At 46.1% G+C, this 23,602-nt stretch overlaps 1 protein-coding gene across 1 annotated transcript in view; it reads right to left on the bottom strand.

Moving 5' to 3' along the window:
- Positions 1 to 23,602, bottom strand: part of LOC147887191 (ARM repeat superfamily protein) — a 53,883-nt gene that overhangs the window by 10,647 nt on the left and 19,634 nt on the right. The window contains exons 9-14 of the mRNA XM_087394168.1: positions 23,446 to 23,532; positions 23,148 to 23,255; positions 22,938 to 23,026; positions 10,362 to 10,443; positions 7,671 to 7,736; positions 7,372 to 7,487 (exon numbers count right to left, since the gene is read on the bottom strand). Coding sequence (XP_087250294.1) covers positions 7,372 to 7,487; positions 7,671 to 7,736; positions 10,362 to 10,443; positions 22,938 to 23,026; positions 23,148 to 23,255; positions 23,446 to 23,532 — 548 coding nt within the window. The remainder of the gene's footprint in view (positions 1 to 7,371; positions 7,488 to 7,670; positions 7,737 to 10,361; positions 10,444 to 22,937; positions 23,027 to 23,147; positions 23,256 to 23,445; positions 23,533 to 23,602) is intronic.

Below are 23,602 nucleotides of genomic sequence, written 5' to 3'. Positions count from 1 at the left end.
CCCTAGACAAAAATCCCCTACATTGAATTGCGATTCAGAGAAGGTGATTACCAGGTGAATTTCGAGTGATGTCTGGGCTGAAAATCATTTCAACAGCAAAGAATTACTCCCTCTTCCATTTGAAGTTGCAGCAGACACGTTTGGCCACAAATATCCTCTACAAATATTATCTTCCTCTCTTTACTTCAGCAGCTACAGCAAATCAGCCATCTCTCTCTAGTTCTCTTGTTGTTAGTCTACGCACCAGCCCACTCTGTTTTCCGACCCTAGACAAATCCCCTACATTGAATTGCGATTCAGAGAAGGTGATTACCAGGTGGATTTCGAGTGATTTCTGGGCTGAAAACCATTTCAACAGCAAAGAATTACTCCCTCTTCCATTTAAAGTTGCAGCAGACACGTTTGGCCACAAATATCCTCTACAAATATTCTCTTCCTCTCCTCTCTCTCTCTCTCTCTCTCTCTCTCTCTCTCTCTCTACTTGACATAGCCCATCAGATCCAGAGATCGAGGAGACCACGCCCCCCACCACAGCGCCAAACAGCTCGACAGATGCAGATACGTGAGCTCTTTGTGTCACACCAGAGAGCTATCACGGAGCCTGGATACATGGAGCCAGATCATGTTCTTGGAGCATTAGCCCTGAGCGCCTGACATGCCTCACTCATGTAACACACTATTTGGCTTCTCTGGCCTGACTTGATATGATGCACTACATTAATATTTCAGCTTATGTGTTTTCTAGTACTCAGCGAGGGCCTTAGCGAGCCCTTCGCCAGCCCACAGTGGCTTGTATGAGTTTATTTTGTTTCCACACTTTTGTCCCACAGGCCCACGAGGCCTCCTGCGGACGTTAATATATCTTTCTTTCTTTCTCTCTCTCTCTCTCTCTCTCTCTCTCTCTCTCATCTACTTTTTGAAATAACTCTCTTTCTGCCCCCATCATCTCAGATGACACATCATCACAAGTGACACTGCCACATCATCATGCATAGGTAGAGCCACATCGGCTATCGGCCAGTCACATCACCAGCTTGCCATATAATCACGAACACATGACAGTGCCACCTCAGCAGTCTTCTGCCACGTCAACAGTCCTTGCTCCACTCCGGGGGGCTGTTTCTGCCCCACGCCAGTAGTACACGGCTGCTTCTGTGCCTGCAGATCACCCCACAGGCTGCTCCAAAGCAGCTCCAAGGCTGGACTACAAGCTCTAGGCCTCTTCTAGGCCCTAGAATTTACATTAACGACCAGGAAAGTACCACGAGACCTGTGCATTCTGCTCGTTCACTCCAGGGACAGTGACTGACCCAGAAAATCAGATTTGATTACTCAAAAACGGGCTGCACACAACAGGGCTTACAAGTCGCATCAGAAATCAGCAACGTCAGCTCCAAATTAAACCCAAATCATCTCGACGATTAAGTGTTTCACTGGCAGGGGTTATTGTTGGCAGGAACCCCCTTCAGTTCATCACCTAGTGGTCATTCTCTTTCAGACAAGAAAACATGAAAAAGAAATAGGAGAAGGGGAAATGGTGAAAGGGGGATAACAGGGATAAGGAGAAAGAGACTCAAGAAGAAGGAGAAGCAACAGAAACAACTCACGTTCAAGGATGTGAACAAACGCAGCAACCACAGTGGCCTATAGGTTGATCGCACTGCCACACAGAAGGCAGCCAGCAAGGCCTCTTCCCAAGCAGCTTCAAATTCCACATCAGCCTCTACATCCTCATCATCATCATCACCACCACCGACATCCTCTACACCATCCTTGGAGGTGACAGTACCACTATCCTTGGATGTGACCGCACAAGCTCCGCTTTGTCCGACTCGCTATGCCCCACCACAATTTGTCTCCTTTCTCTCACCATTACCCCTCAATCAAGCACCTTCCCCCTCCTTAGTCAGTCTCAAAATGCTGACGCTCCAGGTGTCCCCCTCACCATCCTCCACCCCCGACCCAGCCCCCATTCACACCCTACTTGCTGCATGTCTACACGATGGCTCTTGGGACCATGTTCTCCTAGAGATACACCGCCTTTGCACATGAGAGGCAAAGCACGACCGTCTCATCCATAGCCTGAGCTAGGAGATATCACAGTTCCATAAGGAGATGGCAGCCGTGGTGACAGCCCACGCAGTGGGCCAGCAGTTGAGGCAGTTGAGACACAGATAGCCAGCATGCAATCAGCCAGTGCAGAGACTTCCATATGGGTGGACATCCTGAAATGGGAGCCTACGGCACCACCATTTTGGAGCAGCAGTAGAGGACCAGTAAGGCTCTCAATGTCAGAGTACCCACATGACATCCCTTGCACAGCTACCACTGGATTTTTCAAGCCGCAAGAAAGTTTTCCTTGTTCAAGACTTCAACGCAATTACACATACACACTAGGAATCACTTCTGAATTTCCGTGATGATTCTATCTTATTACCAGATGTTGATATACACGAGGCTATATCAACAGGCAGGCATGCCCCAATCACTAGACATGGGCACGATACATGATCTTATCATCTATAATCGCTTGGGGAGGGGGACTCCAGCGTAATTGGCTATCTCGTGGGATCTCCTATCTGCACTTCACATATTACTGACTTTTCCGTCCTACCTCCACGTCTAGGAGCAGACCACACTTATCTATTTTTTAGTATATCCACACCACTGCCTACATCACACTATGACACCGTCCACACACACACACTAATTACCAGGACATACACTTTGATCACAAATTAAAACCTGAATCTTGTGCATGTCTCTCCAATTTACTTAGAGACATTGACCGCATACTGCTCTGAGAGGATCGGCCTGCCCTGATCACACACTGATTCATATGAAGAAGCAGGCTTTCATCCGCCATAACAAGGAGTTACTAAACATCTGATTCATATGAAGAAGCAGGCTTTCATCCGCCATAACAAGGAGTTACTAAACATTTTGTTTAGTAACAACTCTAAAGACTTCTGGCAAGGTTCCTTAAGCGGCGAGCCCCATCCCCTCTCACGGACACCATACTATTAAGCGGCAAGTCCTTTGGAGACTCCGACTAAGGCAGCTGCAAAGCTAGTGAAAAAGACTAAGCAAACTCTTCGTTATGTCAAGGAAAACCGTTGCTTTGGTTGCGGAGAAAGGGGACATGCGAAGTCGCAGTGTTCGAAGTTGAGTGGAAAGGCGAGGGCCACTTTGACAAAAGCCAAAGGTAATACTATATCTTCCATGCATACCATAGTTTTGAATCAAAGTTCTTGCAAGTAAGGTTGTAGCTTCAACATGAATGTGTGTATGGGTCAATCATGTGTAGGGTAGTTCACATCCTAGTTGACTCTGGAAGTTCTCATAATTTCTTGAAGCTAAACTTGTGCAGAAGTTGGGCATCCCAACACAAGCGAGTGACCATGTATAGAAGGTGGACATGGCAGTAGGCAAGCAGATATGGGACCGCCGTGCAATGCGGATCATCCCAACACAGGCGAGTGACCATGTATAGAAGCTGGACATGGCAATAGGCAAGTAGATATGGGACCGCCATGCGACACAGATTCCCATCACTATTCAAAATTGCTCCGAGAATTTAGATACCATGCTCATGAATCTATATAGGGTGGATATAATTCTTGGGAAAGAATAGTTGCACAAACTTAATGTCCAAACACATTGGTAGGGTCATAGGTTATACCCTATGTATTGCAGGGTGATTTTGATTCTCACTTTGTCCTCTTGTAAACTACTTGGAAGTAGTAAATATGATGGCAAGATTTGATTATGAAGTAAACCAATGTGTTTTGTGTTCTTTCGCATCTGAGTTCAATAATGTAAATGAACCGTCTAAACCAGATGCATGGAAAACTTCTGCAGTTGCTGAAAAGCTCCGGTGCTTTCGTAGTATAAAAAGGGAGGAAGCTGGAGGATGTGTGTAAACTACATGATCCAATTGATAGACTTCGAGGAGCTGCCTTTTTTACCTTCGTACTAGTTACCACCAGATACATATAGCTAGGTATGGCCAGTACAAGTTTTTAGTGCTCCCTTTTGGTCTCGCAAATGTTCCTACGACCTTTCAGCAAATGATGAAAAACATCTTTCAAGAATATCTAGGGATATTTGTAGTGGTATTCCTATTCGATATTATGATATATAGCCATTCTCTCGACAAACATGTTGAGCATCTTCGCATTGTGTTAGCGACTCTAAGGCGTGAGAAACTATGCGTGAAGAAGAGTAAGAGTGAGTTCTTCCAAAACGAGCTCTTATATCTTGGACATGAGATTCCCATGAAGGCGTGAGCATTGACCATGAGAGGATCCAAAAGGGTATTAGATTGGCCTATTCATCAAACAGTTAGGCAACTTCCAGAGCTCCTAGGACTCACAATCTTTCTCAAGAAGTCAGTCATTATTCAAACCTGATAGTTCCCTTGACAAACCTCCTTCACGGGGACTTCGGTCCAACAATCCTGTCTCCATAAACTTCAAGAGGCTTTCCACACTGTGAAGTTTAAAATAAAGGAATCACCTATATTGGCCTTAATAACCGATCCCGGTCAGTCATTTGTAGTCAAGATTGATGCTAATGATTTCGTGATGGGTGCGGCTCTATTCCAAGAGGACCGACATGTAGTTTTTGAGACCAAAAAGCTAGATGATACCCGAGTTGGGTGGTTGACTCAGGGGAAGAAAGTATATGCAGTTATATACGCATTAAAAAACTTGGAGACATAAACTATATGAGCCACGTTTGAGTTTATCAAGTATATATGCGATAGGCCTGAGTTGATGGGCTGAACTAATGCAAGATTTTGATATGGAAATAGGAGCTGACCTTTATGACTCCTTGCGAGGGCTGTGTAGGACCGACAATCATTTCAGACGGTATTGGCAGCAGGTCCAAACAGGGAGCTCCACACAGATAGATCAAGATTCTGGGGTCATACCATCTATTCAGGTGGCAGTTGGTTCGTTCTCCAATCGCAATGGCTTGCTCTTCCAAAATGGGAAGGTTTGTGTTCACGATGACACAAAGGTCAAAAGGAGGATGCTATATGAAGGTCATGACGCTCTAACCACATGTCATCTAGGGATTAACCAAACCTATGATTTAGTGACATGGGCATTTTACTAGCCTAGATTAAAGGCTGATATTAGTGACTAAGTGGTAAAATGCCAGCAATTTCAAATAAATAAGGCAGAACGCTTTAGGGCTAGAGGATTGTTGCATCCTATTGACATCCTGGAAGTAAATGGGAAAGTATTTCCATGGACTTCATTGTGGGGTTACCACGGACCCAGTGGGGCCATGTGCTATTTGGTTGTGGTCGATCGATTTACGAAAATGGCTAGCTTTTTACCCACAAAGACAATCGTCAAGGCCCCAGAACTGGCTCATCAATTTGTTGACAAGTTGTTCAGACTGTATGGGTTGCCTTGTGATAGAGTTAGTGACAGAGATCCTAAGTTCTCTCGACACTTCTAGCAAGAAGTGTTTTTGAAGTTAGGCACTAACCTGAGTATGAGTTCTGTTGATCATCCTAAGCACATCTATGTTCTCTACTAATGTCTTCAGCTCCAATGTCTCTCATCGAACTATTGCAATGGCTCAGACAAAATATTATATCGATGAGCGACAACCTATTATATGACTACACACTTTGCTTAAACCTCGTCCAAAGATTCAATCTTTTAAAAAATGTATATGTACCTCTAAACAAGCAGTGATCTATCCCTCTTACTTGAGTTTCACAAACCTAATGCTTTTTGCAAAAACCCAGACGCTGCAGAAAGATAGTGGATGGAGTCTATGCACACATGCCTAATCTGGTCCACATATGTACCCTGTGCATAGTTTCCAAGGTGCCCCAGTGGATGGTAGTCTATACACAAAGGCCTAATCTGGTACACATCTATAACTTCTACATAGTTCCCAAGAGTCCCCCCGGCCCCCAAAAAAGACAAAAAAACAAAAACAAAGAACCAAAAAAAAGTATGTGTGTCCCTGCACGAGAGAGTATGTGTATACAAGTGCAGGTGTGCGTGATGCGTGTACTAAAACTAAGCTACTAAGATTTGCCATGTGTCTAGGGAATAAATTAACAAGCACTGGCACAAAAAGTAATGTTAATACACTGATCCAACCATCTTGAAACATCCAAATCCCTGTTATGTATATACCTAGATGAATCCAGGAACATTCCCAAACTCATCCTCTAAAAACACAACATAGTGCAGTTTCAATCTCATGATAGTCACTCACAAGGTTGAAAACCATAAACTCCATCACACATAGCAACGACTAGCTACTATGACATCCCCACTGACGTCATCAGCGCCCAACAATGGGGTAGACCATAGCATAAAAATATGCTCTCACACATACAAATCCACACACCCACACATACTTGAGCATCCATTTATACAAAGTCTTCGTACTGAGTTTCTGTCGGCACTCCGGAGGTGAAGGGCAGACTCAGCCATGAGAAGGCTGGCACTAAAGGAGAAGGCTAATCAAAAAGTAGTCCAAAATCTCTTCATTCAAGCTACAACTGCTTGTGAAGTCTAAATGATTTCATTTTAGTCTCTCCCAAACGAGCATCTAAATCTAGCTGATAGGGCAACACATCCCTGTTATGTATCCTACAATTCTGAAGGACAACCAATGATGATAAGTATTCGACGGGAAAGTACAAAACAGCACCATTCAAACCACCATGTTCAAGCAAATTACATTTCCCACCATTTAGCACGCCCTAACGTAAATGTACATGTAGGTAACACATAAACCATATCTTCTACTTACTTTCTACCGTACTTGGATTAGCTCTTGAAGATAAATCAGTTTTAAGGGTTTTTGCTTAATTTGCATAGCAAGTAGTATTCAAGGGTCTCTGTTTAATTTACATAGCAAGTACTACATTACCCATACCATCTAATCTATCGCATATCAAAATAAAAGCGTTTCAACTTTCGTTATCACCAATCAAAATCCTTTTCTCATAAAATGACAAACTCTAAACAACGGAGGTTAAAAATCTTCAAGTGCCTTCATAAGCAAGCACTCATTTGTCACAAGTTCAAAATCTCATCATGCAAACAAGAAATATTATTGCTAAATATTAGACACACCTCTCTCATCTCACCATTATTGATAAATATCTTAAGCCCCTTCAAGACAATCCTACAAACATGGAGCCTCGAATAATGCAACATCGAATTTTCTCAACCAAATCCATTTAACCAACCCACACACAAGGGGGTGGTCTGCCTCCCTTATCTTTTCCTTTTCTGCTCTACCGACATACTTTTTCCTTTCCCTTCCTCCTTCCTGTGTTTAGCACACTTCAACCATCTCCAAGGCAAAAGAACAAATATTTACTTTTCAAGAAGTGAGTGGTCAGTTTGAAACCGATGAACGAGGAAGACCATCAAATGGCGAAAATGTTGTGTGTCCCTTGCAATGCAAGCATGTATTTCTAGCACCAACAACACAACCTGTCAATCCAAAGGAAGAGGTCAAACAAAGTTTAGGTACTTTTTCACATTCATGATTCAATATATTGCTAATGGCTTTATCAAAAGATCCCTACAAAGAAGAAGAGTTCCATCAATCAAAACACAAAGCAGCTTGAAAAGACAAAATATATGAGGGAACAAAGGCAAAATCTCAAGACATACCTCATCAGAAGAGTCTGATAGAGACTGAAGCAACGAAGGGAATAGTGAGTCAAGATGAGATAGCACCTAAATAGAAAAAAAAAATTAATCTCTCTCTCTCTCTCTCTCTCTCTCTCTCTCTCTCTCTCTCACACACACACACACACACACACTTAGGGAGCTGCCATGTGCCCTCCCTAAGCAGATGTACTAGATGGTATTTTGGTAGATCCATAGACCCGTAGGTCTCCCGTGGACATTAATAGACCTTTATTTCTCTCTTTGCACAATGCCTACACGGGGGGGGTGTAGAAGACACATGGGGCAAACAAGCTTTGGAAAATGCTATGACAGCCCTCTCAATAATGACAGCTCATAAAACAATAATAGATGTGTTGGCCTGCCTCAACAAAATATGCTTTGCACTGAAGATTTGATAGTTTGGAGACCACAAATGTGGCTCTCCTGGCTGAGAAAGCTCACGTGGCTCAATGAAATCAAGAAGCAAGGGGAAAAAGTGTAGGATGAATGGAGCAAAGAGAAGGCAAAGCTAGAGGATTGGGAAAAAGAAACAGCAGGATGGGAGAATGAGAAAACCATGCATTGGTAATTGAACTACAGCAGGTGAAGGATATGAGAGTGACCTCAGAAGGAAGTTGCAAAGCCATGGAAGAGCTCAAAACAGAAAATGCTACTCTCAAGAAAGAGAGGGAATTCATGCAAGCTACTATGAATGGCACACACGCTGAATTTACACAACAGCTCACCAAGAGAAATGCTTGAATGGACAGCAGTGGAAGGAGGCATCAACAGCCCCAAAGAAGGAATTCATCTCTGAAGCTTTGGAGGGGGAAAAAGAAGGGCTAGTAAGGCACTGAATGTCTTGGCAGTGGGAGACACCCCAATGGTAGACGATAAAGCCTTGTTCACCAAGATGGGGGTCAATCTCACATGCAAAACAGCTTGCAGAGTGGGCAAGGCAAGGCGGATACACCAACAAGACCACTAGTGATGAGGCTTTGGACTGCCATGGACAGGTCTACCCTCATGAGCATGAGGACAACTTTGAGAGGGACTCAGATATACGAGGATGACAACCTTACTCTCTTACAGCAAGAGCATAGGAGGGAGGGAATGGTATGCGCAATGGCAGCAAGAGAAGCAGAAAAATGTAACCTCTGTCACTTTTCCTTTTAGCTTCAACAAAGAGATCCCTCAAGAAAGTCCGAACTATTCTGGAGGTACTTATTCTTGTTGTCGAGGAAAAATTTCTTGATAGTTGAATCCTTCCGCCTAAGCATATCCTTTGGCTACTAGCTGGCCTTGTATTAAACCGTGAGACTTTGCTGCAAAGATGTCTCGTTTCTACGTCTGTCGAGCTCTCTCACTTTGAGGTTGGGGACGCGGTCTCCTCACTCTCTGGACACTCTGGGCTATGTCTAGGGTGGCCCCTCATCTCTCTCGGTCTCCCCTGAGGAAAGTTGTCATATTTCGAACCTCAATAGAGTGTATTCTGGGGGCTCTCTATCGCACATGTGGCCTCTACACCCCTCTCTCGGTGGTACTGTGCTGGCTGCTCATCCAAACTGCTCTCATATCGGCTAGCTCCTCCTCCACAGGAAGGGAAAGGAGAGAGAAAAGGAGAAAAGAAAGGGGAGAGGGGAGAGAGAAGAAGAACGAGAGAGAGAGAGACAGAGAGACAGAGAAGAAGAAGAAGAAGAAGAAGAATATATTATCGTCCTCTGAAGACCAAAACCGGCCTATGGGACCTGAGCAATACAATATCACAAGTACATGAAAGCTCCTCCCGAAGAGAGAGAGGGGGGGGGCAGGGGCGTAGGCCAAAGAGGACGAAGTCACTAAATGCATGCATTAAAGCCTCTTACAAGGAGCATAGTTGGACCAATCACCTTAAAATAAAAAGAAATGCCTTTAAAAATACCTATTTTTCTTTTCTTATCACACATCTTCACTAAGGCCTTCCTATGGCAGGTCAAAAAAGAAGAAAAAGAACTTAGTAAGCAAAACTACCCTTATGTTCTCATCAGTACCCAACCATCTCGGTTTCGAAAGATTCCGGAATCTCTTGGGTAACTACACCTAGCTGCTTTCAAAGCATCCATACCTCTACAATTCCTTTTGTGAAGATGGCTTCCTTGACCAAACGCAATGTGTTAACTAGGTTGGGTATCCATCATTGCAATGAATAAAGGCAGGGGGGATAAAGAATAGCATCATCAATAGTTATAACTTAATCACGAAAAACTGCAAAGCTATAAATTCCAAAGACAATTCTTACAGATCATCAAAAAAATTCAAAAATTTAGCAAAAACACTATCTTAGTTTGTTTCCCATAACCTTGATGAAAGTCAATGTACCCTTACAAAATTCGTTAGAGAACTCTACATCCTTTTAGGTCAACATGTTCCCATCTCAGCCTTTAAATCACATAACATATCAATCCATTCCATGATATCTATACTGGCATGAGACTGAATCCATTCTTAAATATAAATAAAGTTTCATGACATACGAATCAAATAGTTAATGATAACTATAACCTAAGTTACATTCAAAAATAAACATCAATTAAAACACGTATGCAGGGCCACAGCTCATGAGACTTGTACAACGCAAATAGTCAACACGGTAAGAGTTTTTTTTAATAAAGAGAATTAAAGCAAGGAAGGATGGAGAGAACAAACGCATACATCAGTCCTATGTCTCTCTAAAAGAACCGAGATCCATCGCAACGCTTCAAGTCTTGTTGCCTCCCACTCACTCCCAAGCTCCCTGAAAGAATTGTGCAACAACAATAAGCATGGGAATATTTCATGAAGGATCTCACGTAGACTTTAATACAATCATATCATACCATCTCTCTCTCTCTCTCTCTCTCTCTCTCTCTCTCTCACGGTGGAGATCGTGTAGTTATACACTTAGCAAGGGGCAGTCTTTACAGCACCAGTTTTCATGATGACTCGTGGAACTAGGGCATGGCTTACACAAGAGCAAGGGGCTCTAACCGAGCTAGACGACAATGCTTTTAGGCAAACTTCCACCCAATGAACGGATGGTTGTTTGATATACTAGTGAGAGCAACAGCCATGTATGCACCATCCTTCTGGGGTGGTGATCCCTCTATGATCGATAGGCAGAGATTCGAGAGGCTACAAGTGATAGTGGGGTCTAAGATTAAGCCTCATCAGATAGTCCAAGCAGAGTTCGCATGATACCACTCTAGATTGACGCCATCGTTCAAACAGTGACATATCTTCATAAGGTTAGGGCTTTGCCTAGTTGGAGACTACCGAGGTTGGCACTAGAGTGATCCAAAAAACTAGCTGAGAGAGGGGTTAGCGCGGCTTGGTACGCACGCATATCCAAATGGTTTGTCAATCAAGGTATTCAAATGCCCCGCAACCATATCATATGGTCGGATATACATCACGGAGTTGGGGGGGAAACTAGGACTTCCCCACCAAGATCCAATTCTGACCACTTTTTGAAAGTATCAAAGGATGGAGTGATTATCATACCTCAATACCTGGAGGACAGACAAGTCTCAGATGCGCTGATGATTGCGATTGGGCAGATGTGGGTCTCATCCCATCAGCTCAAAGTCGAGGCTGGAAGAGCCGCAAGCACACCTAGAGAGCAACGGATCTGCAAGTTATGCTCACTGGACGAGGTGGAGATAGAGGAGCATTTCCTATGTACTTGCCCAATCTACTATGAGATCCTTGGACCATACCATTGTCTCTTTCAGGAGGGACAAAGTTTTGGGCCACTCTCTCGGCTGATCCACTTTCATGACCAAGTTTGCCTTGGTCTCTATTTGATTGAGATGCGCCGACATAGAGAGACCCTACTGAGATAATCAGACAACAAAAGGTGACCCATGCCCATCACTGATCCGGGAGTGTGGCACACTTATGCATGCTCCCTATATGATGTCCCGAGGCAAACACCGTCAGACATGTCCTCTATGCCCAAGCCCACTACCTGCCAACTATTCACTACGCAAAATGTGCGGGCTGCACTTCGCCGGCTCCACAACCGGAAAGCACGAGATCATGAGGGCCTCCAGACAGAGTACTTCGCACATGGGCAGGAGATTCTAGCACCGATTCTTGCACATATGTTTAACCTTGCAATTTGTCACGACTTCCCACCAGCATGGAGCACCACTACTATCATACCGATACACAAAGCAGGAGACCTCATGGACACCAGGAACTATCACACCCTCATGATTGGCCACACATTGGCCAAGATCTATGAATTGGTACTAGAGAGGGAGGTCAGCCGTCATACAAAGGCACGGAGGCAGAGAGCACTAGGGCAGGCAGGATTCAAGAGGCAACACTCTACTCTAGACCACATTTTCACCCTGAGGGCAATCATTCAGGAAGCGAGATTCAGACATCAGAAAGTCTACACATGTTTCGTAGACTTTCGAAAGGCATTCAACACTATCCCACGATCCCGGATGATCAAGAGACTACAAGAGACAGAGACATTGATCTGGGGTGTGATGAGCCTATATGAGTTAGTCAGAGGTAGGGTCCGTGCTCCGGGCGGTCTATCCAATTGGGTCGAGAGCACAATTGGGGTGAAGCAGGGATGCGCTCTCTCACCGACTCTCTTTGGACTCTACATTGATGAGATCACATCTTTCATAGATCGCCTAAGGGGCAAGGGTTCATACAAAAATTGTTATACGCTGATGATATAGTCCTTATATCCTCTTTGGCGGAGGGACTGCAAAGAGATCTAGAGGCATTAGAGGTGTTATGCAGAGAGAGAGACCTGACGATCAACCTTGGGAAAACTAAGGTTATGATCTTCAGCACCTCACGAGCAGTGATTCAGTGACTTAGTTTCACCTATCGTGGCGAGCTAGTGGAGATAGTGCAGTCATACACATATTTGGGAGCAATCTTCACAGGACCCATCTTCACGATGACCCATGTGGCCCAGGCATGGCTCACACGAGGACGTAGTGCTTTGGCTAGACTAGAGCAATAGAGCTTCCAGGCGCACTTCCAAGATCCACCTACGAAGGGCTGGCTTTTTGACACACTGGTGCGACCCACTACCATGTATGCAACACCCTTCTAGGGATGCGATCTTCTTTGAGCGGCTACAGGTGATGATGGGGTCTAGGATGATCCGATGTAAGCCCTCAGTCCCACATGAGATAGTACAAGCAAAGTTCGCCATGACACCTCTCCAAATTGATGCCATCTTTCAAACAGTGACTTTCATCCACAGAGTCTGGGACTTACCCCACTGGAGACTTCCGAGGTTTGGCCCTAGAGTAATCCAGACGGCTGGCAGAGAGCGGGGCAAACACATGGTATGCACACATATCTACATGGCTTGCCAGGCACAATATCCAGATGGACAGGCTTCCCCCCTTTCAGTTACAGCATGGATGCGCCTCCTAAGTCGATCCCGCGAGATGAGATCAACCGTATCATACGGTTAGACCTCCTCCAGCTTCATACATCCCGAACTCGGGGGGAGGACCAGGAGCTCCCCACCAAGACCCAGTTTTACCGCGACTACTTCTTGAGAGTATCAGAGGAGGGATTCATCATCAGACCGCAGTATCTCGAGGACAAAGGAGTCTCCCATGCACTGAGGATTGCCATTGGTCAAATGCGTATTTCATCCCATCAATTGAGGATCAAGACAGGGAGAGCAACAGGTATACCCAAAGAGCAGCGGTTCTGCACGCTATGTACGCTAGGGGCGGTTGAGACAGAGGAGCATTTTCTTTGTGTTTGCCCAACCTACTACGAGATCCGGGGGCGCTACCACTGTCTCTATCTGGAGGGGAGTGGCTTCGGCCCTTTATCACGACTGATCCATTCCCATGGCCAGGCCTGTATCAGGCTTTATTTGATGGAGATGCATCGGCACAGGGAGACACTACTGGACAGATCAGAGAGCAGCAGGGGATGGCACTACCACATGACATAGAGGATGGCCACGCACAGCGACGCTTCACAGACTTCTATACATTTGAGTCAGCCCTAGGACACAGTGGAGTGGAGGAGGAGGAGCTAGCCGATATGAGAGCACTGTAGATAAGCAACCGACACGATACCACCGAGAGAGGGACGCAGAGACCACATGCGCAGCAGAGAGTCCCCATAGTACACTCTATTGAGGTTTGACCTATCATAGCTTTCCTCAAGGGCGACCAACAGAGACGAGGGGTCACTCTAGACATAGCTCAAAGAGTTCAGAGACGTCTCTCCATACATCTCGGACCTCTCTCTCCATACATATCGGACTTGGGGAGGGGTCCAGAAGCTCCCCTCAAGTTTCTACCGTGACCACTTCTTGAGAGTATCGGAGGAGGGGTTTATCATCAGCAGTATCTCGAGGATAGAGGAGTCTCACATGCATTAAGGATTGCCATTGGATAGATGCGGGTTTTGTTCCATCAGTTGAGGATCGAGGACGGGAGAGCTCCAGGTATACCCAAAGAGCAAAGGATTTGCATGCTATGCACGCTAGGGGGGATTGAGACTGAGTAGCATTTTCTTTGTGCTTGCCCAACCTACTATGAGATCTGAAAGCGCTATCACTTTCTCTACACTATCACAACTAATCCATTTCCATGCTCGAGTTTGCATTAAGCTCTATCTGATGGAGATGCGGCGGCACAAGGAGACACTACTGCGACGGATCAAAGAGCAGCATGAGGCTTTCTGGTGTCATGGGGATGTGATGGTGAAGTGAATAAACTGACTGTCACTGAATTTGGCCTAGGGGTGCCAGGCTAGGGGCATTAGTTAATGTCCAAAGGGTACCTATGATTTCATGTGCAACAAGTGCAACTCCTAGTGCTATTAGAGTGGTTTTATTCTCTAATATCATTGGTTTAGTTCACTGGGGTCAAGCTTTAAAAATTGACCCACTAGAGGTCCTATATACTAGGGTCATTGGTTTCAAGCATTAGGGTCATGAGTTCCAAAGTGACCCCCTAGGGGCATTAAAATCCCACGTCTTTTTTGCCATGTGTCTGTGTGTGGAGCATATGTGGCCTCTCTGCTTGACTTATGGCACCTGTGTGTCACATCTGGAAGCACCTAGAAGGCCTTGGAGCCCTTCCCTAGTCTTCCTTGATGTTATGGGTCTTCTCCCCTACTAGAGGAGTCTTCTTCTAAAGATGGCAGATTTTTGCAGCTTTCTCCGTGACAGATCTCCCCTTGGTGTTTCCTACTGTTGGCATGCTCCCTGGACCTGGGCGTCTTCATTATGGGCCTTTTCTGAAGCTTTTCTCAACTTTCTTCGCGACACAAATTCTCCTTTTCTTCATCTGAAGCCCTATTCTTGGACGCCTCACTTGTTTGGTGCAAGGCGCACTGAATTCAGAGCTTCTTGTGGACCGAAATCTCCATTCTGCTCTCCCTTTGCTGGCTGAAATCGATTTTGAAGCTTTCTGCGTGACAGATCTCCTCCCCTTGGTGTTTCCTGCTGCTGGCATGCTCCCTGAACCTGGGCGTCTTCATTATGGGCCTTTTCTGAAGCTTTTCTCGACTTTCTTCGCGACAGAAGTTCTCCTTTCCTTCATCTGAAGCCATATTGTTGGCCGAATTCTTGTCTTCTCCTTCTGCTTTGTGCTACTGTCATTCTTGCCGAGTTTCTGGAAGGTTGGATGCCCTACCGTTAGCCCGGGAGAGGATTGGGGCACTGGTTGTGATACTCTCTTCCTGGGGGTGCAATGGCAAGCCTTGGGCTAAGTAATGGCTTTGATTGGTGTGGATGCATTGCTTGGCATGATGTTGGGTTGTTCTAATTGTGAAATGCTTGGCTATTGAAGGAAACCAAGAGAATAGCACCGGGAGTTGGACACTTGCACAGCCACGGGTTAGCATTGTATTGGGTTGCACCTACAGGTGAGTTCAAGAAGGGAGTCCCTTGTATTTGAACTAACCAGTGAATAAATAAATACCGAAAGGGGTGCCAAGTGTTGGGGCCAACAGGTGTCACTGTGTATGCTATTGAGTAGGGGCATTATGGCCTCCCTTGTTTTGTATGGTTCAGTGATGCTATGCTGTGAAATTATATGCTCTTAAGTATTGTGTGTGGGCAATGGCAATGGTACATGATGGCTGTATTTTGGTGTTGTGAGATAATAGAGTAAGATATACTGCCCTTTGTCAGTCAAAGGCCGGTTACATCTAGACCATAGGACATATAGGCTAACTGAGCACAACGACGCATTAGAGAATTTTACGCATTTGAGTCAGAGCTCCAAGACACGGCGGGGTAGAGGAGGAGGAGCTAGTTGATATAAAGGCATCCTGGATCAAAGAGAGCCGACTCAGTGCTACCGAGAGAGAGACAAAAAGACCACGCATGAGACAGAGTGTGCCAAGAGCACATTCTATAGAGGTCCAACCTATCACAGCTTTCCTGAGGGGGGGCTAACAAGGACGAGGGGTCACTCTACACATAGCCAAGAGAATTAAGAGATCCAGGAGACCGCGTCCCCCGCAACAGCGCGAGACAGCGAGACAGACAAAGATACGATATGTTCACAGCTCACCAGAGAGCCATCACTATATCAAGCTTTGGTTTCTAAGCCCTAGCTTCGTGACTAATTTAATGCAGTTTGTACATGATTGATTATGATCATTATGATTTTGCTAGTAGTATAGATTAGTACTCAACAAAGGCCCTAGCGCCAGCCCACAAAGGCTTGTATGACTCTACTTTGACTTTGTCCCATAGGCCAACGAGGCCTCCAATGGATGTTAATAGAGAGGGACCGAGCGGAGGGCATACCCAGAGAGGGCCGCATTTGTACCTTGTGCGACTCCCAAGAGATCAAGTCAGAGATCAAAGGTCGATACCGCTGTCTTTCTAGAGACCCCTTCGGCTCCCTACCCAATTTCCTGTCTCACCCAAACCAGATGTGTTTGGCAACATTCATTCATGAGGCTGTACGACATAGGGAGTGTTTGCTCAGACCACGTAGGGGTGATCATGACACACATCCGGGTGATCATGACACACATCCAAACCCTATCCAAAGAATGATCAGGGAGTTTTTTTAGCCATATAGTATGTCTAGCCGAACTCACAGAGACAGCAGTCACGGGCGCCTGAGCCAAAGACAAAGACACATCAAATCCGTTAGCGCACTGAGACACACATCACACTTGGGGAACTGGTTCCATGCTTACTAGACCCAATTTATGACCCACAGGAGTGACTGTGGCACTTGTTCGCCGCAAAGCCACAACCAGGAGAGTTCAGCGAGCTATACACACAGACAAATACTAGAGCCTTATCACAGGGTGTTTGTAGCCTCACACACTGACATCCCCGTCCTGACACTCATTGGCTTCTACTCAGAGAGTTTTTCCCTTTTCTATACCGGCGCCATCATAGGCAAGGTTATGGATTATGGATTTTGCATGTCCTCGGTGTTGATGCATGTTTAGTGGCTCCACCCATCAATTTCCTTGTATCAGTTTCTTTCAATCTCATAGACCCTTTTTAATCTTCTGAAGACTTTAACTCTCTCTCTCTCTCTCTCTCTCTCTCTCTCTCTCTCTCTCTCTCTCGTGTGCGCGTGCACTAGTGGATGGGTCATGCTCTAAGGGAGAGAGGGCTTTTAATAGCAGTAGCATTCAAATCCCCACTTTTTTGGACTCTACAGTGATGAGGTAGCATCCTTCAGCCATCCACCATCACGATGAGATGGGCTGCACGTTGTGGCTGCACGTTGATAACAGCATATGGCTGTCCATATCATTCCTATGCATAAGAAAAGATGCAGATGTGGGACACAGACACCCCGAATAATGTTGTGGCATTCTGGCCACAAGGACAGCACCCCAAGATGCTGATGTAGCCTACAGACACGTGGAAGTTGTTCAGGTCAACACTAACATGGTAGATTCTACAGGGTGCTGACATGGCAACTAGCCACGTGGACTATACGACGATGATGTGGCAACAGTGTCACATGCACCCCTGCACTTGGGTACAAGGTGGCACCTGGCTACATTGATGAGTGCTAGTAGATCCCTTATCTAGGTAATGTTGTCGTATGCCGTGACCCCATTGTGAGCCCTATTCCAGGGACAGTCAGGCATGAGCTACGGAGGTAAGTCTCTCAAGCCTTAGTTCAGTCCATGTTCACTGGTACCCATTGAAGAACTCAGAAGGTTAGTGTTTTCGTCTTAGGGTGTAGTTAGGTCTAGGTCTTAGCCTAGGGTAGGAGCCCAGAAGGGCCCCCAAGGGCTGGCCTATGGAAGAGAGCAGGAGCAGTCGGTAGGAGCCCTAGAAGGGCCCCGAACGGCAGCTCCAAGAAAGCAGAATGGGCAAGGAAAGGCACCTATCTATAGGCTGAGGGAAAAGACCTACCAGCCCAACCAAAACCGCGACTGGCTGGTCAGCTATTATGGGCTGGTTGGGTCAGCCCCAACAGGCCCATCCAGCCCCTATATAAAGGGGGCCTTGCCCCCCCCCCCATTTCTCATCCAGAGCCTCAAGCTTTTAGCCTTCATCTCCAGCCTTGGTGCAGCCCCAGGCCGTCCAAACTTCGCATGTGCAGCAGCAAGTCTTCAAGCAATACAAACGGGATCCATAGAGGGTGACCACACAGCACCATAGCCAGGCTCGGAGTAGAGGTTTGGGGTTCTGTTTCAGCAGTTTTTCCTTTTCAGTTTTCAGCTCTTTCTGTCACGATCTGTGACGTATTCCTTTCTCTATTTCTAGACTTATGGATGGTTTGATGAATGGACACTTGTGGAAGGGTATGCCCTTTCGACGGGACACTTCCTATGAGGCACAACCCTTGCCCTTTCGACGGGACACTTCCTAATGAGGCACAACCCTTCACAAGAGACATCCTATTGAAGAGACATTCCTATTGTAATGTACCCTCTCATCAAGGGTCACACCCTTCACAAGGGGTACACACCTCTTCATGCACACACCCTTTGGAGTACACACCTTTTCATGTGTGACTCTTCACTCTCTATATAAGAGAGGCCCAATTGTATGAATGACACACACAACGGATACCCTACAGACATTCAAGCAATACAATTATTCCTTGTTCTCTGCTATCTCAGTCCCCTTTCTGTTCCTTAGCACATTTCTAAATATAGTAAATCTAGGATTTCTTACAGTGGTATCAGAGCAAAATTTGCTCCTGCCTGTAGGAAATGCCCCCCACCTTCTAGTGCCGATCTGATACATCTTTTCCGCTAGAAGGATACCCGTGCACATTGTGCATGGAAGAGATGGAGAGGATGAGCGTAAAAATTTTAAGCGCCAACCCTACCTAAAGTCATCTATGGCCTCTCCATCTCCCACACATCACAAGTTGATGTGAATGGACACGACAAAAATCGTGTCTTTTCAGGTGCTTGGGCTGTCCCAAAACCAAGGGACGCACCTTTTCCACCATCGGACACACCTTTTGATGAAGAGTCTCGACTCCTCACCCAAGGGACACACCCCATCGTGGACAAAAGGACACACCTATTCATGTAGGGACACCCCTTTTAAAAACAAGGACACACCCCTTCATGAAAAGGTGCACCTATTCCAAGGGTCACACCCCTTCGAATAGGCAAACCTTTTAGGCACCAAGCACTTATAAAGGGGACCTAAAGGGGTTAAAAAGACAAAACCCAGCCCCAAACTTTAGGTCTACCCTAGATTACCCAAGGGTCACCCACCCTTTAATTTTTGGGCAACCACCCCATGTAGGCAGCCCAAACGAACCAAAAAAAACAAAAGGGACGTACCTTTTCAACGCCTACAGATTTTTCGTCAATCAGGTTACGCTGCCAGCCCCTGCATGCGCGATCACACTGCCAGCCCCTGCTCGCTGCCAGCCCCTGCATGCGCAATCACGCTACCAGCCCTGCTCGCTGCCAGCCCCTGCCTCGCCATTCATGCTGCCAGCCCCTGCCTCGCCATTTTCGCTGCCAGCCCTGCATCGCTATTTCGCTGTCAGCCCCCTCGCTATATGCAGCCCTAGCCTTGCCCATGTGCGGCCCTGGTTACCTGCCATTCCCTGCCAGCCTGCAGCGTTAAATCAGCAACAGCACTGCCTTATTTGCCGAAACTCAGCCCTGGGAACTGCAACCAATTTTCGCCATTGACAGCCTGCAGCCCCCCCCCTTGTTTCGCCATCTTTTCCTGCCAAATCAGCAACAGTTGCAGCCTCCTCTCGCGATGAAGACAGCCTGTTAACACCTGGACCAGACAAGCCTCGATCCGCTCCTCGCAAACCACTGCAACATGGATCTCCGGACAGCGATTTGCAGGCCTCTTCTACGCAACAATTTGGCAGATTGAATCATTGCCAAGTGGAGTCTTTCCAATCTGCTTTTAAGGCTTCTCTTGCCATTCACAAATTACAGCAAATGAAAGAATCTCCCTTAAAGCATGGAAACCCCTCCTCAGGCATCATCTACCACACAATATCGTGTTCAGATTGCACAACCAGCCCATTTCGGAGCCTTTGCATCGTGGGTCTTCTGTGTCACGTGCCCTCCTAGTGATTTGGACCACATCCTCTACCTTCTGCGTGAGGCACCTCAGTTACATTACTTCCTCAGCACAGTACAGGTTGTGTTCCACGAGACACGAAGATACCAAGAAACCCGATATTCCTCAAGAGTTTGCTGTCCATCTGTGGAGAGAATTTTACCCCCCACCTTCAGCATCTCCAGGGTACTCTCCACCTCCTTCAGCTCCCAGATATCCTCCTCTACAGGTTGTACCTTCTCCAAGACAGTATTTACACTTCGAAGGCACTCCTTCTCCTGGATATCCTCCACTTCCGACAGCAGCTCCCTATCCCTTCTCAGATCCATGGACTCTGCAACCTACTCCTGTCCTCTCACGAGCAGTAACACCACTTTCGGCATCACCAATGTTACCTCAGACAGGACCTCCTTTACCAGATTTCCACGGGTGGTTCCATCTTGCCTCGCCTGCCCCCTCCAACATGAGCAACCTCAAGGAGCAGCCCAAATCTTCTTCCAGGAATGGTACAAACTAGAGCGCAAGTTCACGCTTTTCTCACAGGGATCTCCGATATGTCGCATCACTCGCGTGAAGCCTTTCCAGAGATCAAAGAATCAAGTCCAAAAAAGATCCCTGAAGTCAACGTACAAGGCGAATCACTATTGCAACTTCAAATATCCCAGCTTCAGTGGTCGCTTTGGCCGAGGGGACTGGCCTAGAGGAAGCACCCACTTCCTAGAAAGTCCCTAGTCCAATTTTCAGTGCACCTACTAGGCCCAAATGCTAGGGGTTGAGGGGTCTAAAGGTTGAGGGTTGAGGCCCAAATGCTAGGGGTTGAGGGGACGTGAATTTCATGTGTAGCTAACCCCGTGGCTACTTCCATGGTCGCTTTGGCCGAGGGGACTAGCCTAGAGGAAGCACCCACTTCCTAGAAAGTCCCTAGTCCAATTTTCAGTGCACCTACTAGGCCCAAATGCTAGGGGTTGAGGGGTCTAAAGGTTAGGCCCAAGAGAAACCAATGTTCATTGGTTTGGAGGGTTAAGATTTTAATGTGAGGAATGTTTCATTGGTTTTGGTAGGTTAGAGCATTAATGAGGGGGCCACGTGGCAGCCCCTCATGCATGCCCACCTACTCCTTCCTCTCCCTCCACGGTTTTGATGTTTCTTCTTCTTCTTGCTTTGATTCTCACGCATACCAAGGTCTTTTGGTCTTTTGTCATTCACCTTTGACCCTAAGGTCTCTCTCCAAGGCTTCCGTACGGCTGTACGGAAGCATTTATTGCTTTAGTGCAGAGCTAGGCGGGCTGTGCGGAACCTTCACCCTGCAGTGCGGACTGATTTCCCTGCTGTATGGATTGGGGCTGCTGCTGTTCGGGGTGTTTTGGAGCTGGCATGCACTTCAAGGCAGGCTTTTGGAGCTGTTCAGGACCTCCTGCTCCCTTTCTGGGGTTCCCTTCTTTGCAGAACAGCTTCTCTCGTCTATTTTCTAGCTTCTACACCCGTGAGCCTTGCTCTTCCCTCTCTTTCGAGCTCTCAGAAACTGTATCCCCACTTTCTCTCTCTTTACCCTTGGCTGGAAGTCACTTCTACACCCCTGGGGGCATGGGCAGAGGATAGGAGCAGGAAAGAGCTTGCCCCTCCCCCATGGACAGCGGGTATGGACATTCTGACATCCTTCTCGTTTGCTTTTACTATCTTGGAAGCTTGTTGCTTTGCATTTTGTTGTTTGGAGTTCTTTCTGGGCATTACAAGCTGTAAGTAGGTACCTAGTCACAGAGGGTATGCCTGTTGGAGCCAGAGGAATAGATTGGTTGCAATTTGATGCCTTGAGGCTATGTGAGCATTTCTGCGGATTTGCTTTGACTCCTTGTCACAGTCAGGTGACACAATTTTTGAGTTATGCCTTAGCCTTGACCCTGGCATTGAGATACTAGGCAGAGGCCAAGTGTTGGCTCTGGTAGTGGAAAATTGCAAGCAGAACAGTATAAGGGCGCGCCCTTGTTGTAAAGCGATTTCCATTCTCAAAAGAATTAAATAAATAGCGAAAGGGGCGCCAAGGCATTTGGGGCTAGTAAGTGTCTCGTGTGATGTTTCATTGAGCAGGGGCATTCTAGCCTCCATCCAGTTATTTTTCAGTTTATTTCTTAGTGTTTTTTAGTGACAATTAATTAATGGAAGTGGTTGAAAGAGATGCAATGTGGCTATAAATGACATGGATGCTAAGCTAGTTACAGTTTACTGCCCTTTGGTTTACTGAAGGCCGGTTTCAGCACACTGGCACTTTGTTTCTTCATCTCCCATCTCAAGCTGCTATGTGATCACACATTCACACCTGCTCCATCCTCTGGTGCATTGAAGACTAGGATTACCTTCAAAAGCTATGTCTTGGCTATGTATTGTTCTATCTAATAGTTCGTTTCAATTTCTATGTGGATTACTTGGCTTCATTTTTCCCTTTCAATCCTTGCCCCCCATGTATAAACTCAGGTACATTCAGTGCAAATGTATTGTTATTTCAGAGCCTTTTTTAATGAATATACACACACATTTGCACGTGCATGCCCACACACATGCACACTCGCACCTGCACACAAGCGTGCACACAGAGGATAAGGGGGGAGGGACACGAAATAGCTTATGTACTCATTATCCTAAGGATAAGCCGCTATCTATCAGCTTAATACTTGCTTAATTGTAAGAGACACACATGATAAAAAAAGATAATCTCACAATGCATAGAATATAAAATCAACAGTGCTGACCTTTTGGCAATTTTAAGCACGGCCTCAATGTCAAAACTATCTGGATCTGCCTTGATAGCCCGAAGTTCCTCGTTTGTTTCTCTTGCAACCTGACAGATTTGCTGCAAAATTAGTTTGAAGTCGGGTGGTAGATAATGTCCTCATGTTAAAAAGGTCTCAAAGTGCATCATGCCACGTCCCATGAGAGGTACAGAAATAGTACAACCTTACCACTCTGATTTTCTCCTCTTTGTCCGATATGCATGGCAATATTGATCCCAAGATATCAGCATAATAGGGAACAAGCTGGTCCCCCCCAAGTTTGACAAATTCATTTACCTGGATCATCAAAATTGGCACTCATTTTTCAAGCAAAGATATCCATGCTAACAATATAAAGCCTCAAGTAAAATGGTCTCGTTCGTAGCTCATCGGACAGTGGATCTTCAAGATCTCAATTTCCACTTAGGACAGCTATGGCAACCCGAAACTCAATCTTAAATGACCCCTACTATGTGCAATAACTTACCCAAGTAATAGCAGTCAACCTTGTAAACTCATCTGGAGATCCTGCTCTTTGCACTAAAATCTCAGCCATTCGCCCGTAGTCCACTGACTGCAAAATCATTAGGCAATGAACAGCACAAGTAAATAACATCAAACAAACAAGGCGAACAGGTCAAATG

Source organism: Dipteris shenzhenensis, chromosome 23, assembly GCF_047967505.1.
Source record: "Dipteris shenzhenensis isolate YYH24624 ecotype China chromosome 23, Dip_SZ_1.0, whole genome shotgun sequence".
NCBI classification, from domain to species: domain Eukaryota; kingdom Viridiplantae; phylum Streptophyta; class Polypodiopsida; order Gleicheniales; family Dipteridaceae; genus Dipteris; species Dipteris shenzhenensis.
The sequence above is the reverse complement of the archived record's forward strand: the minus strand, read 5'-3'. Positions and strand labels throughout refer to the sequence as shown.